The sequence below is a fragment of the Eurypyga helias genome, unplaced genomic scaffold, assembly GCF_000690775.1.
Source record: "Eurypyga helias isolate BGI_N326 unplaced genomic scaffold, ASM69077v1 scaffold36326, whole genome shotgun sequence".
NCBI classification, from domain to species: domain Eukaryota; kingdom Metazoa; phylum Chordata; class Aves; order Eurypygiformes; family Eurypygidae; genus Eurypyga; species Eurypyga helias.
Window position 1 is genome coordinate 21116 of NW_010259189.1, and position 16749 is coordinate 37864.

The 16749-nt window shown below is 40.0% G+C and overlaps 1 protein-coding gene across 1 annotated transcript in view; it reads right to left on the reverse strand.

Moving 5' to 3' along the window:
- LOC104511838 (nuclear valosin-containing protein-like) overlaps window positions 1–16321 on the reverse strand; it is a gene marked incomplete at its 5' end in the record, with an annotated part of 27171 nt that extends 10850 nt beyond the window's left edge. Inside the window, 7 exons of the mRNA XM_010154604.1 lie at window positions 303–409; window positions 8321–8420; window positions 10227–10346; window positions 11697–11759; window positions 12554–12658; window positions 13543–13761; window positions 16051–16321. Of these exons, the coding sequence (XP_010152906.1) occupies window positions 303–409; window positions 8321–8420; window positions 10227–10346; window positions 11697–11759; window positions 12554–12658; window positions 13543–13761; window positions 16051–16321 (985 nt within the window). The remainder of the gene's footprint in view (window positions 1–302; window positions 410–8320; window positions 8421–10226; window positions 10347–11696; window positions 11760–12553; window positions 12659–13542; window positions 13762–16050) is intronic.
- Between the last annotated feature and the right edge of the window lie 428 nt (window positions 16322–16749).

A 16749-nucleotide genomic window follows, 5' to 3' on the forward strand; every position in this document is an offset into this window, starting at 1 on the left:
CCCCAAAAGCTTACAAAAGAGTTCTAGGCCCATTACTCACACAGATAAGAATCTTTTAATTAAATCTGTTCAAACTGTGACCATAATTGCAGCAGTTTTTATGTTTAATAGGTTTGCCTTACAGGATTTAGCAACCCCTTGCAGCCTCAGAACAAATTTAACCAGCAGATTGTGGCTGATGGCTTATTTTTACAACCTCAGGTGTTTCATTGGACAGGATCCCTGCAATTCTCTGTAAAATTTAATTTGTGTTAATTCATTCCACCAATCTTTGAGATAGGGATTTATTTCCAAATACTCACTTTGGTGATGGTCTTTAAAATAGCAAGTCGATCTTCTGGTGGTGGCAAACCCACATAAAGTGTTTTATCCAGTCTACCAGGACGCAGGATAGCTGGGTCAATTATATCTTAAGGGAGGGACAAAAAGGAAAAAAAGAAGGCATTATCCAGCAGTAAGATACACCCTCAGGAATGTGTACACATGAGAAGGAATGTGTGCATACTTCTACCAAGATGCAAAGAAGCATTTGTGCCATGATGTGAAGCTCAGCATTAGAACAGCGGACTGAAATAGTTTTGTCTCTGCCAAGCGGAAGCCTCTATTACCCAGTACAGTCATGCCACATCTGCTCAAAGACGGCCCATAAATACCAGTTTCATCTCTTCACAAATGAAGACAACTCTATCTTTGGCAATACAGTACTAGAACATTTTTACTGTCATACCCAGCATGGTCAAACGAGGAATTCCACACTAATTCATAACAAGGGAAAAAAACGCTTCCCGTTGGTTCTACTGGAAGGAACCCTACCAGTATTATCTGCTGCAAATCTGCTTGAAAGGCACAGTTAAAATTAACAAGTACACAGGCCTAATCGTAAGCAACCATATATAAACTTAATTTTATCGCTCATTTGCATTTCTACTACATAGTACTTTTCTGAATAGTAAAATAGGAAACCCTCAAAAACACAAAATAGAGCTGCAAAGTACAGAATTTGTTTCCCAGGAAGAACTACAGACTCCAAATGTTATTATGTGTGGAGAAGTAAGAAACCAAAATCGCCACAAATGTTTCTAGAAAACCATTCAACGCCGAAACATAACAGCAGCGTCTAGCAACATTTTAGCACCACAGACGTCAGTACTGAACCCCCCCAAACAAGAAGTCAAACAAACAGGGCATGTAACCTGGATTAAACCTCAATTCCTGCCCGTATCTCAGCACAAACTGCCAGTGTTTCTAAATGCCTCGATGCCTCGCTTCCCACCTAACAAACCAGACGATGGTATTGCCTGCTTTGTTTCTCTATGGACTTACACTGAGCCACCATCCCTGGAGGCGAAGACGTGCAGACGTGGTGCTTAGGGACCTGGTTTAGTGGTGCTATTAGCAGTGCTGGGTTACGGCTGGACTTCATGATCTTAAAGGTCTTTCCCAACCTAAATGATTCTATGATATCCTACATACTGCAGTAACGTGAACAGCAAAGTCACAAAAGCACCCTCAGAAGATCTAAAGAAAACTGTACTTTGAGCAGAACAGACTTTTTTGAAGTCTAAGTTATACAGATGCATTAGGTAGCTATTGCAAGAACCTTATCCAAAAGTAAGTGTTGGCAGTGTCCCGTAAGTCTTTAGCTGGAAACTATCAAAGACTCCAAATAAAGCTGTTAACATGAGCCCCTTGAAAAAACAAAGCTAACAGACAAGCTACATGCATTCATGTATAATAAAGGTGAAGAACTGGGAAAAATTAAGATGTTAATTCTTGCTGTACAGATGTTGAAAAGAAAAAAAAAAAAAACCCCAACAACACCACAAAGCAGAAGACCACCACCCAAGCTCCAAAAAAAGTAGCAGGAAGGCACAGCCATCCCTTTTTTGCAAATGAAAAGAAGTCTGCTTAACTCTGTCAGGACCCCAACTACCTGATCCTACCACAACAGAGTCCTGACTGACTTTTTAAAGACGTGCCTAGTTTTGTTCAAGTTACTCTCTCACCTATGCTTAAAGGACAGAAAGTAGAATGAGATGCCTACAATAAAAACTGCACTACTGTCTTTTTCTTGGACAAAAGCAATGTTTTTTTCCAAGATACAGCAGTTGTGGCCAAGGCACCTACATAAGCAAAAACCAGCTACTGTAAATGTGACGAGAACGACGAGGGAAAAAAGGAAGAACTTGTTGTACAGATTTAATCCAGACCAGATGAAACAAGGGTTAAACAGAATCCCTGTCATGGCAGGCTCAGACAAAAACATCTTTCCTACATGTCTGTACATCGCTATACGATACTTTATCTTGCTTTTGGCACAAAGGCACTTCCCCAGTTTTGTGCCTGTGTGGATGGAAGTCTTGCCTCATTATTAAGATGAGATGACAAAGCTTGCTCAACAAATCAATTACAAACACCAAAACAGTACTCTCGATAGGGACTGCATTACACCACCACGCACTTGAGAAATTCCCCATTCTGAAGTTTCAAAGTATCTTTAAATACCTTTCCAAGTCTTCAAAAGCAGTAAGTTTGATGTGGAAAACGCGATTTCCATTTGCAGGCTGACAGCATGGCACTTGCCACGCCATTTGTGCAAACATACAAGGTCAGCGATACAGTCTGAAGATGCATTCGTCCCTTTGGATGTAAATGATTCCACTGCCTGCACTCAAAGAGCTACCACAGCTCACACTAACTCGGTAAGCTGCAGCACAAGTTTTAAACACAGAGCTACACTCCCCACCTCCTTACGAGTCGATTCACTTCACTCTGCTGCTTCAGACCTGGGCCTGAAGTTCTTGAAAATTCAAGTGATGTAACACAGAAAATTCGTATTTACGCATCAAACTCACTCATTAGACGCACTTCATGTCTGTTTAAAGAACTGACTAATGTTCCCCTTCTACGGATTTCAAAGCATTCCATCCTAATAAATCACAATGTTCTCTCCGTATTTATCATCTCAAAACATCTAATCAGAAGACAGTCAACTCATTTTAGATACCTTAAACATTTTTATGAAATTAAGGGAGTTATTGTAAATACCTCCTTCAAAGCCCATTATTATCTCTCAAGTTTGAAAGTGAAACATGGAAATGTGGTATCAACTGCTTGGAAAAGAAGTTTGTATTTCACAAACACAAACATGTGTGTTTCACAGAGATAATATACTTCTGTTGAGAGAAATGTCTAGTTAGTCATTTCCTGTCATGGCTTTCTGATGCAGTCCATGGCATTGACCATGTTGTCAGAAGACAGTAGTACCATTTTCCAAATAATCTGGCAAAATTACATAAGACTACACTGAGAGCACCTCCATTCCTTGCTTTGTCTTTAACGGTTAAAACAAATACTAGCCTCTAATTAGGCTTTATTTCAGTTTGCTACACTGCTCTCTACTGCAAAATTTTATCCTCTTCATTAAATTCTATTGAAAGTATCTCTGCATGGATCCCTGTAATGTGACAATCTATTGTCTTGTAATTAAATCTTAGTCTCACACTCATTTCCAGTTGATTATTCGTGCCTTCTCTCAAGTGTACAGAACTGAACAATCCTTACTGAAGTTCAGAGCACGCCAGCAATGATTATTGTGCCAAATCCATCAAACTTCTATACCTACTGCAGCTTTTACAATTATATTTGAAGTTTAAAAGATCTAGGTCCTCACATTCGTGACATTCTGGAATGTAGGCTCAGAAGCCCTAAAAGCTTTTCCGAGACTCCAGATGAACCCTGCAGTTAACTTTGCTCCTATACAACAAACTCCCCAAAGTTCCTGTGAAAGACACACACCATACAAGGACTGGTGAAAAAATATAATTCGTATGAATTAGACCTATTATGAAATAAATTGCTCTATGCCTCACATATTAAGTGTTTTTTTTAGATCTTATCTTGCCTTTAATTCAGCAACGTGTATAAACAGGTATAAACATAACAAACAAAAAACCCAAATCGAAACTGTAACTACTGTCAGAGACTGAAGATTATTTTTTTTACTGTTTCAAAACATGTGCTTCAGGTGAATAGCTCTAGAAAGCTAACAAACTTGCTAACGAAAAACAGAACTCACTGAAACTACGACCATGCTCTAAGAGAGCAGCAGAAGGCAAATTTTGAAAGAATTAATAAAAAAACCCCAACAACAACAGAGAGGGACCATGAATAAAAGCCAGGACATCATCACAATTTACATCAAGCTGAAATCACTATCAGTTTGTAGTGTTTCACTAATTTCTTATCTGGTTCCTCAGGTTACACACAGTTCCTTCAGCCCCACAGTAAATGCTGCTGCTGCTGCCTTGGTCAGCATTTCTCTAAAGAGTTAATAAGTGCTCAAAGCCCAGGGAAGTAAGAAAATAGCAGAAAGAAGCGGTATCCAGTACTGAAACTCATACTGGTAACCAGAAAATTGTGGGAAGTTAACAGTAGTTAACGGTAGTGCTTGATGGCTTTCCTAAGTATTTAGTCTTGGATTTAGAGAACGAAGTAGACTGAAAAAGAATGTAATTATTCTGACCCTTAAAGTTTCTAACAGGACATTTCTGCCTCTTTTTTTCTTTCTCTCTTTTTTTATAATGACATGAAGTGCATTAAAAGTTTAATCCTCTTCAGACAAAGTTTGACATTGTTTCTACATTTAGGTAGAAAGCGATTGAGTTGGGAATACTGCATCCCTGCTAATTTAGAAGTACTCAAGAAACATCTACAGAGGACTTTGAAAGTCACTTGAGTAAGTGGAAAAAAACATTAAAATATCCTGCTTTTAAGGACAGATCAAAGGCTTATTTCAGCCCTGCCAGAATAAGAATTACCACTTGCAGACTGCATGTGATAAACAAAGGAACCAATCTATTGTGCCTGCCCTCCTGGTGAAACAGGAATCAGAGTGTTCCAAGTCCTTAAAGGTTATTATTAAAAAAAAAAAAAAAAAAAAAGAGAACAAAAAACTTCATCAGTCTTCAGCCATGAGGCATATAAACCACCACCATTTCACAATAACAGCTTGTCACAGGTACTAACACCTCGCTGGAACAACTGTGTCTGGAACATACCTCGATGCCAAAACCTGAGCCTCTGCTGTCCTCCTATTATTCTTTGCAATAATAATATTTTTATGAGAGAAGTCTCTTCTTCTGGCATGATGGTCTCTGAGACTACAATCCTGCCATCATACACTATCAGCCACGAACAGTAAGAGCAACCAACTATAAAGCTACCATTCACGCAACCACTCTGTAAAAAGAAGCATCTGGAAAAGCCATTTTCTCTTCCATTAAATTATACTAACATGGATTTCAAAAAATGAGATCTCACTCTGCAAAATACTGCCCAGTGGAAGATTTCAGGAAGTTCTACTGGGAAACATAACCACTATTTAGATTTATATTACACAACCCCCAGGTGCCTCTATTCAACATAGCTATGACAGAAAAATCTTTCATACAACCATCAGAATTATAAGCAAAAGAGCTTTTCAGGCACCTCAATTTTTATTGTTTGTGGGAATCATTTAAATTTACTAGCCAGTATAAGCCAAGGTTCTCCTACAGGTCTCTGCTTGGACATCTCATTCTTAGGGCAGTAAGAGTGCTTTACAAGCACAGCCGTCACTGTTCTCTACCTGCAGTGTGCCCCTATTAAGTACCCACCCCATACTAGCAAGGTTTAATTTGGTGAACACTGCCTCCTCCTAAGCCACGTAAGTGGGTGAGCGAACTGCCCAAGGGTTCCCCCAGTTCACCACAGTGTCAGTAGAGTTGTTCTGATAAAAGCGGCATCAACTGGACACTCTCTTTACACTGACAAATGCAGGTACCGCAGCAAGTTTGTAGTCTAAACCTACTCAAAGTGCAATTCTCACTCATAGCCCACAGGAAGCCTTCTGGAGGAAGGGATCTATGCTATCCAAACTGCATGGCAATTGCCTCTTCTAGCACAAGTTGGACGTGCCAAGCTTTGCTGGTCAGAAAAATGTACTTCATCGCACTGGCAAAACAACTCCTTTGTCAAGGCACAATTAATTCCCATTTACAGAATTTGCAGACACATTTACACCCCTCAATTCGGTGATTATATCTGCTATCCATGCCTTTGTGTTTTCTTTCCGTTTGACATTTTTACCTCAAATTCACTTTTTTCACCAATGTCACCAGGTAGTAACACACCGCTGAGCTCACGCCTTATCCCAGCTTCCCTCAAATATTAGTTCAACCCTCATTACACAGGAAAGTTTTGCAATTTTAACTATTCCAGTCCTGTCAAAGAGTGCATCGACCACTGCAGCTGGACAAGGCAACAGAATAATCCCCAAACCATTGCAGAGGTACCTTGTGCCAATATAACAGTAAAACTGCATCCAGTATAAGGCTTATAAAGGGACGGGTTAACAATTGCACAGATGACTATTTCAGACACGCATGAAAAAGAGACCTATAAACAAGTAACAAACCAGTGTAAATCTAAGCCCAGCAAAGCTGGGAATTAGGACAAACCTGCCCCACGCGAGTATTTGTATCCTGAAACAAACAGCCGAGCAAAGTTCACTCTAACCTGGCTCTTGTAAAACTACTAAATACTTGCATTCAGGTGCCTCTACGAGACACACCCTGGCCCTAATAGTATGTGCCCCACATATTCCTGTGGTACACCCGAGGTGGCACTGCAGGAAGTCAAGCTAGGCTCTTCCTCAACTTCAAAAGTGTTGGAATTCACACCCCAAGCTACCAGTCAGAGATTACGACGCATTTACTGTCATTGACAATTAGATATGAAGCCCTTGAGAAACCAACAAGGCTGCTTGATATAAATACTTGCACCAGCATAACTAATTTAGAGAGAGGTCTCTTTGCTAAGGCAACTTGATGACACTGGTACCAACACCCTTGGTTCAGCCACCAGTACCTGTATATGGATGTGCTACACTGCATAACCTTATTCTCTGTGTTGGACTAGACAGGTCAGAATCACCAACTCATGCCAGGAAAACCTCCCCCTTTCAATCAAAGAATTTCTACGAGCACCTACTGCTCACACATCACCATGTAAAAGGCTCGGTAGTCTGTCATGGTGAAAAGAATTCAAGAAACAGGAAAATTTTCCTCAAAATTTTTGGATTTTTGTCACCATTGGAAAGCACCAAAACCACCTCAGAGTTGCCTATTTTAGGTGACTTCTGATCAAATTTTCCTTAATCTATAGGACCCAAGCAATCTGTCAAGTATTTTAACTTTCTCATCTTCCAATTTATATACAAAGTAGCTATGCTACTCTTTTTCCCTGTTAAGCCATTTCTCATCAGAATTCTACATCTTGTCCTTATATAATACATACAGAAATGAAACAACTGAGTCTTGTCATTACCAGTAATTTGCAAAATACGTGCTCTAAGTGCAAAAGTTCTTTCCTGCACCTACACCAGTATGGTTTTACCAAGACAGAGTAGTAACCCTGTATTTTATTTCAGTTGCAACATTCAGAAAAATGCTCATAACCAACCATCTTCATTCATATGTTTCTTTCTATACTGACAACAAATGCCTTTACTTCTAACTCACAGCATCTAGATGGAGCTCAAATTGGGGAAGAGACAAGTTTCTTGCTACGTATAAAACACAAGACTTCTCCATAATGCAAAAGAGGCAGAAAGTTGGTTGTAAAACATGCAAAATTTATAAAGTAGAAGTCACTGTTCAGCTTATTACCCAAGATATGGCTGCAGGAATTGCAAAAGCTACCAAAAATCGAAGAGACAGCAAGGGAGCAGAGACAGTTGTCAACATCAATGCCTGGCAGAATACGAGGAAACCGCAGGATAACTTCAGGCTGAGGGAATCAAGTTTGGAACACAAAGCCCAGGAAGCAAAGGATAAGCAAATGGAAAATTAATTAAACATGAGACAGATGCCTCAACACACACAAAAAATTAAAATAGCAGCAACCTATAAGGTTGCTTTGGATAGAAAATCAATGCAAGCAGCAAAAATTACACAAGTTATGTTTTAGTTCTCTTTTGTTCTTTCACATTCCAAGGAGAGAATCCCAAATCCAATCAAGTCAAATGTCTTCCAAAGCATTTCACAGAAACGGCGGCAGGTGCTAAGGAAGACACGTTTTAAAGAGGTTGCTTCATCTCACGCTGTCACAAGAATGTGGAAGAGATTAACTGATCAGAAAAGGTTTGGATATGAGGAGACACTGTAATTTTAAGTACAGAACAAGGTTAGTTGAAGAATTCCAGTATCTAAGAACACATGATTTCATCAGAAGAGAACCAAGGGTGTCTGATTTCTGTTTATGATTTTTGGGTCCTTACCTGGCCTGTTTGTGGCAGCCATAATGAAAACCTGCCGACGATTCTCCAGACCATCCATCTCCGTGAGTAACTGGTTAACTACTCGGACACTGGCTCCTGACTTTAAAAGGAGAAATTTGTCAGCAAAATTGAGGAAAAAGAGTGGGAATGTATTTCCATGTGAAAGAAACAAAAGATTTACTAGCTCCCTGCCCTGAAATACTATTCCAAGAAAAAGTTTCTTTTTCACACTTCTAATGTAGCTGCATTCTGGATTTCTAGCGTCACAGTCTCAGCTTGTTTCCACCTCAAATTCACACTACCTGCATACCCACCACACATTTTAACATGCAGCAACATTTTCTTTCCCATTAGAAGTGAAGGAGTCCAAGAAGTACATGTAGATATTGATACTAGCCATTCTCACACCCACCTCAACAAGAACACTCAAACTTCTCAATATTCAGGTTTTGGAAAGGAAAAAGTTCTCCAAATATTTAAACCTCTGAAACAATAGTTTCCACAGGTGAGATACTCAGAGTTAAATGTTGACTCTGCATTAGTGATCCTATAATCAAACTGAAGAGCTTAATCTGAATTATTTCTATAGGTTGGAAGACAGACAAAGCACAGGAGGTGGAGAACAAGAGTTCAGTTTTGAAGAATGTTGTTCTAAGTGTTAGTGTTTTGTTATAAACACATGAAAATATAAATCCACGTACAATTGGAGTATTTGATAACAATGCAGACAGGTCTCAAAAAGCCAATGGAAACACCAAACACCCCTGGGTTTCAATTATGAAGCCCAAGGATTTTCACCAGTACCACAGCCTGAGTAACAAAGTCACCACTCTGTTGCCCAGACAGTACCTCTACGTGGCTAAAGGAGGCTGTGAGGACCAGGGGTGGGCTTCTATGCATCCAGTTGCTGCCTGCTGCTGCTGTCACAGAAGTGAAATATGTTGAGGCCAAAGCATACTTGTTACCCCTTCCTTGACTACCATCTCTGCCTACTGTGGTGCCTAGTAGCGGACACCTTCTTTCACATGTCTCTGTGGGAATCACCACCTCAGGGCATTCAATAAATCTGATCTTTTCACCTTGGCTATCTTTCATAGGAAGTGAATGAAGTATGCAAATTCAGAAGACAGGGCACGATTCAGAAATAGCTGATCAAACTTCCTCTCTCCTATGAACAGTCTTCTCCTCCAACAGCCCTTCTTTTCAAGTCATTGAGGGCACTATCTGACAGGACTGCACTCCACTCGTCTGTTAAAAAACCCCATCTTTTCTTTTGGCCACCAACATACAGGCACCAGTACAGTATCATTAAAGAGATGCACTTCCTCTGCATAAAAAAAAAACAGAGTGGCTTTTCCTTTCAACAGGCTAATACCTCCTCCCCAAAAGCAGAAGTTAATCCTAGGTGTGGGCAGTTCCTATTCCAAAACAACAACAACAAAAATCAGGACAAGGTAAAACTTGACAGGTGGAATAGGCATGAAGTCTCATGCATCCCACTTAGGCTTCTGCCTCACGTATTTTCATGGCCCAGTTCCCGTTGTTCAAATAAATACACCCTTCATGCAAGTATTAGTCGCATACAGATGCCAGGATTTGGCCATAAATTAAACATGACATTAAACTGCACTCCATCTTTCCCAACAGCTCTACACAGCCAAGTTGGTGGATATACACACATTCTCTGGAAATTCTTTTCTATATATGCATACTAGAAAAAAAAAAAAGTATTGACCTTTATAAAATTTGACCGACATTTTTCCTCAAATATGAGAAATCCTATTGGATTGCTTTTCTTGGGAGATGCTGAACGTAGTACCCTTCCAGGTTCTTCTGTTGCTAGCACAATGCCAGAAAAGCTCAACCAAGATCAATTAGTTAGGGAGATATTTTAAGACAGACTCACTTCACGGTCAGACCTCCGAGGGCACAGAGCATCAACTTCATCAAAAAATATAACACAAGGGGCTGAATTCCTGGCGCGCTGGAATACCTGACGGACTGCACGTTCGCTTTCACCAACATACTGAAACAAATGACAAATCGCAGTCAAACAACGTGAGACATGAAGATTTTTCTTGGAAAAAAAAATATTCACAGTTTTAAAACATTATTTGAGGTGCTTTGCAAGGGAGAAGTGCAACCTGCTAAGCAGTACACTTCTGGTAACAGTCTGCTGTCTCTAGTATTTCCTTCCTGAAGATTTACATAGGAACTAGCTCATTTGACAATCTGTAGTACACCGAGTTTAACAGAATTCTTACTTTCTGGGGAATAAATCTAACTTGCCACCATTCTCCTGATGAGAATTAACAAGTACAGTCCTTCACTAAGGACCCTGTTATTCTTCAGCTGTTCATAAAACAAATCCAGTGAGCAATTTGAACACAATGAACACCTGAAGTTCAGAGAGTCACTGCCCCAAGACAGGGGGTTGGTGCTACGGAACTGAAAAGTGAGCCGGAATTTCACTCTGAATGGCAAACTGCAGGGGCGGGGGTTGTTAAGTTGTGAAGGCAACCACTTCATTTTTACCCAACAAACATGTTTGGCTACAATTTATGTCTTAACACAGTCTCTGAATTGCAGCCAGACATTTTCTCTTCATTCCACAAGGAAGTAGAACTCCTCATTATAATTCCTGCCTGACAGCAGTACTTGAAGCACATGTTAAAAAAACGTATGGGAAAAGAATAATCAAATAATCGATTTTGGTTTTAGCTTCCACATTACTGATAAACATGTAACTGCCACGGTCTTCCAAGACATGGGCTGCAGCTGTTTCGCTCAGTTCAACACATTCCCTTAACACCAAAACGGATCGAAGTTACATTACAACACTTTTAAGTCCAGTGCTTCAAAAACGTGGACTAAAGCTCTTTTATTAACATTTAAACCCTTTAAAAATCACTTGGATCAAGCAAAAAAACCCACATTGCTTTCCAAGGTTTTAAATTTCCATGAAGAAGCTAAAATGACTGGCAAAACATATTTTCAAACTTGAAAAATTTTATTTTGCTTACTGAAAGCTGCTGATGTGCAGTTACGGATCACCGACTGTCACTGATGATTTGACTTTTTGGGGTTTTTTTCCTGATCTACACAACAGCCCTGATGAGTGTAGCTGGTCATTTAGAAATCCTACTTTAGCCAAGTAGGCTCCATCTACCAGGTAATTTAAACCTAGATACATACTTAAAACTACCGAGACAGCTTTTTCCTTTTCACGGGAACACTGCTATAAACATTAAGCAGAGGTTAAATGAGGCAACTTCTGTTGCACCACTATCAGTTGTGTAATTATCAGGAGTTTTACTTGCCCCACACTTTAAACAAGAATTCCATAAATAACAAAAGCATGGAGATGAGCACATACCATATTTAGCAGTTCAGGACCTTTCACAGAGATGAAGTTCAGTCCAGACTCATTTGCCACAGCCTATCAAAAAGGGAAAGACAGACATGTACATATAAGCCACACATTTTTCGTGTTTTCTCTGGTTCTGCCCAGGCAGTGATAAACAAATTTAAGGGAAGGAGCACAGTTATCAACTCTGTAAAATATAGAAAACAGTACAAAGTATATATGCAATTAAGGGTGGGAGGCGGGCAGGAAACGTAGCAAGGTGTTTTCTCTCTATTTAATGAGGCATTGTTGCAGATTCACACCTCACCCCTCTCCCCTGTATTTGTTGAATAATTATCAATAATTAGTGGGAATCAGAAAGATACTTAACTACCTAAGAGCAGTTGAAGACAAAAGATTAGTGACAATCCGGAAACTTGCATGATTGGCTGCTTTTACATGGGGAGACTGTAAGAACTGAAATGCTCGTGAAGGAAAACAAATATTTTCAATAAGGCAAAGATACTAACTAAAAATACGTAAATATAGTACAAGTGCAGACTATTTCCAAATCTGTAATTTGGTTACAGTGAAATACTGCACAGAAGGGGGTCCCTAAGAGCTTCTTCCCATCTTTGCTACTTTTTTCTTAACCAACTTCATTCCTTCCAGTTTTGCAATAATTCCCTCTAATTCAACTAAAATTGTAACTTTATGACAAGAAAAATCAAGTAACTTTATAGCACAGAGCCCCAAATTGAATTTTCTACTGAGGAATGCAGAAGTTCAACTTCTGGCACTATCACCCACACTGAGTCATTGTCACAAAGACATCCATTTCAACAAGATTCTCCAGTATTTTTAAACACGTTTAGAAAATGCGTTACCTTAGCCAACAGTGTTTTGCCACACCCAGGAGGCCCTGCCAGCAGGACACCGGCTGGAGTAGTCAGGCCCAGAGCTTTAAACTGCTCTGGGTTTCGCACAGGTGCCTACAAAAGAATTTATCATAGTTATCTATGACAAAAAACTAACATGAAACTTTTCATTTTAGTTACAGTTGGGTGAAAAACCATTCACAAGCAAGTTCTTTATTCCAGTTATTCATAAGCTAAAAGAATAAACAGTCGATCAGCATCTTACTATCTTGTACTGATAAATACCCCAAAATGGATGTAGTATCGTTATTCAGACGCAGAGATTTTATTTACCTAAGTCTGCATCTTAAGGTGCTAGTTTTAAATGTCCCTCTGACTGGCAGCACAACTGCTAACCTTCCAGCCAAGCACTCTGCAACTCTCTGTGGGGCAGTTGTGTAACCAAGGTTATAGCTACAGCACTTACCAAATATTTAAGATTCCGCAATAATGAACGTACCAAAAACTGAATGCACGAATACAGTAAGTGACAGGTTAAATACACCCACCAGACTTACAACAAATCTGAAAGCAAATTCCAGAAATCTGACTAATTCATAGAATCACAGAATGGTTGGGGTTAGAAGGGCCCTTACAGCCCATCTAGTTCCACCCCCCCTGCCATGGGCAGGGACACCTTCCACTAGACCAGGTTGCTCAAAGCCTCATCCAGCCTGGCCTTGAACACTTCCAGGGATGAGGCATCCACAGCTTCTCTGGGCAACCTGTTCCAGTGCCTCACCACTCTCTCTGTGAAGAACTTCTTCCTGATATCTAATCTAAACCTCCCCAAATGAACTCAAACGAAGATGTTGCAAAATCTGTAGCTTGTATCACGTTAGAACCCCTGGGCAGCAGATTATACCTTAAATAAATACTAAAACCAAAACAAGGACAGTTTTATTTCCTGCGTAGGGGGCAGTGCAAAAAAAATCTTTGCGATTAAGCCTAAGACATACCAATATTGCCATAGTCAGCTCCTCCCGAACGTCCTCCAGGGCTCCGACATCTGCCCATGTCACATCAGGAATTGTGACAAAGCCTTCTCTCTTGGCAGAGGGTTGCACCGACGACAGTGCAACAATGAAATCATTCATCTCAATGCACAGCTTCTGCAGCTGCTCCTCCGGCAAGGGGTCTTGCTTCTTCAGCAAATCCAAAAGCCTCTGCAATTCATCCTTAGGGGACACAGAGCGGGAGAGAGAAAGATTGTGCATCGGATTAGCTTTTTAAGAACCACTTTTAAGGAGTTTTTCAAAGCAATGCTTTCTTCAGGTGTAACATTAATTAGTATAAAACAAATCGTTACGTACAATACACATAGAATATGTAAAACAGCGTTCAAAATTAACATTAAATTACTAAAGTGTTCCAGGAATGCACCGTGTACCTTTAACACCTGTGAAAGCACTGAGGCGACAGACTACAGTCTTGATTTAGATACTACAGAAACACAGCTAGCACATGTATTTTGTCCTGAAATTCTTCCTACTGCTTCTCCCACAGTTCTTCCCATGCTGAAATTTCCAAAAATTACATATTACTTGTATGTATTAATTCCATTTTTAGTAAGACATCGCTCAGGAGAAGGCAAACAGCTCTCCCAAATAGCACAGTCTCAGCAATTTGCAGAATATTCAGTTACATATAGACCTTTAAAGCTCTTCACACACACACACACTCTTTTATTTACCATAATCTGATTTCAAGTCATTAACTCATTTCCTCAGGCTTATTAGACCTGATAAAGTTTGGGGAAACAGAATAGAGACACAGAGTAATGCTTTTCAATGCTGGCCGATCTTGCAGACCACAGCGCCCCGGGCAGGGATGTTACGCTTTCCCCCATCAGTTCCTCACTGGGAAAACTCTCTGAGGAAATACTTGATCGAAGAATTTTATACCTTTGCAACATAAATATACCCCAGTTCTATTACAGAAAGGCAGTATCAAAGCAAATTGATACTGTACCACAAGTAAAACTATACCAGGATTTTGCACTATAGCATAGAGGGAGGGGAAAAAAAATTGTAAACACTATTACGTTTCCATTTTTCCTATAGCAGTATATGGGAAAAGTATCATTTCCTATTTGATGCAACTAAGATAGCCTTACAACTGACCACAGAGAAACAGAAGTGTTTATAGTGCCTGATATTCCTTTTAAGCCCTCCCTCCTCCTCTTAACAGGACCATTAAGAAAAACTGAAAGAGCAGAGACGATTGGGTTTGCTTACTTGAAGTGTGTGAATGATTTTTAAGAGTTTTGTATGTTTATTTTTCGATTATAAACACAATATGATGGTTTTAATGACAATACCCTGTATTAGACTATGTCAACCTCCCGCCAGCTATCAAAACACAGCTCTGTTAGGATTAGACTTCCTCATCCTCAATAACCCCTTTGATCATAGTGATGTTGATAAAAGCTGCAAATATCTGCCCCTCCCCACTTTCTTTTGGCTACATCAGGCCCCAGGAAACACTGGGAGGTACGCAGTATGTTTATGTTACTCTAATACAAAGGCTTACTGCAGCTTTTTACACAGTTTTTTGTTAACTACAGCACGAGTTTTCTTTGACAGTCCTTCTACAACCAGCCTCTGAGTACAATGTGGATCCAAAACCACTTTATTTTACTTCTCTGGACAAATCTTCCAGAAGCCGACACATAATGAAGGCACATACACACTCCACATTTTGAGAAGTGGTGCCAAAAACTTCTATATACAGATATTCCGGTTCACTGACCACAACATGTTACTTGGACCACAGAATAATTCTGGCACTAAAAATGCTACTTTCTGCACCAGCGTTCCAGCTGCCCTGCACATGAACAGATACCTTCTCTGCAGCTCGAGTCACACCGCTAACTCCACTTGTCTACCGAACAGACAACTCTTCCTCAAACTTGCTACAGACACTAGACACCATGTGATTTACCCACATAATCACACCGCTGGAGGGAAAACGTAGGCTGCATAAATACTTCCAGACTTTGGCTAACTGCAACTATACCAGGGCAGGGAAGAGCCCCAGCATTGTAACAGGTATTTCACCGAGGGCACAGCTAACATCTTGGTCAAAACCCAGTGCAAGTCTGATATTCGTACAATTCTCTTACGGTCAATATGCTTTTGAGGAGAGATACAGCCACTATTGTAACCTCTGCTCTGCTAGAAAACAAAACAATACAGCACAAACAACAACAAAAAACCCAAGGAAAAACCCCACACCTTGTATAAAACATAATTGCAATTTTCAGAAGGTGTGGGGGTTTTTTGGGAGCCAGTTATTCAGACCCATTATATCGGTTATTAGGAGTTAAGCTTCTGGTTTAGGAACTTGTATTTCTAAATCTGAAATGATTACTACGTTGGCCATAGATGATGAAGGATTTGTGAGCAATGACACAACTAAAAAATGGCTCAATTCTTAAAGAGGCACATGCTTCAAGGAACAAATACCTTCGGAGGAAGTTCTAATTGTCCAGTATCTTCTTCTACCAGGTTGTCTGTTCCTATTCCCACGCTTCCTTCAGCTGCGTTTCCTCCAGCGTGTGTGCGTTTCCTTTTCTGCTTCTCAGATTTTATCAGGACCCTGTTCACTGTGCACATGGCTGCCTCACGACAAAGTGCCATCAAATCAGCACCCACATAACCCGGAGTCAGCCGTGCTAAATGATGAAATTCAAAGGACTCCGGGAGCTTCAGTTTTCGACACAGAGTCTGAAGAATTCTAATCAAGTAGGGAGAAAAAAACCCAACACAGTGAAGATGAAGCTATAGCTCTTTCATTTTCATATGAAACCAATTGATTTAAGGTCTCTTCCAGTCCATATGAACTGAAGTCGTACTGTGGGAACAGTTTTCACTCAACTAGAAAGTAACCAACACTGAAACCCACAAAACTATGCTCTGCATTTCCTTTCTTAAACAAAGCCCAACAGCATGAAGCAGGCAATGTCAATCAGTGTGTGAAAACTAGTTTTGGTGAATCTAAATGTTGTAGATTCTCTAAAACTCAGTTTACCATTCAAAATTGACAGCGGAGATCTCACAGTGTACTACAGAGAAGACACAATATTCACTGAGATATTTAACGTTGTATTTCTAACCACCTTAGTCTGCACTGCCTGTTCCATCCCTGTCGTGGTTTAACTCCGG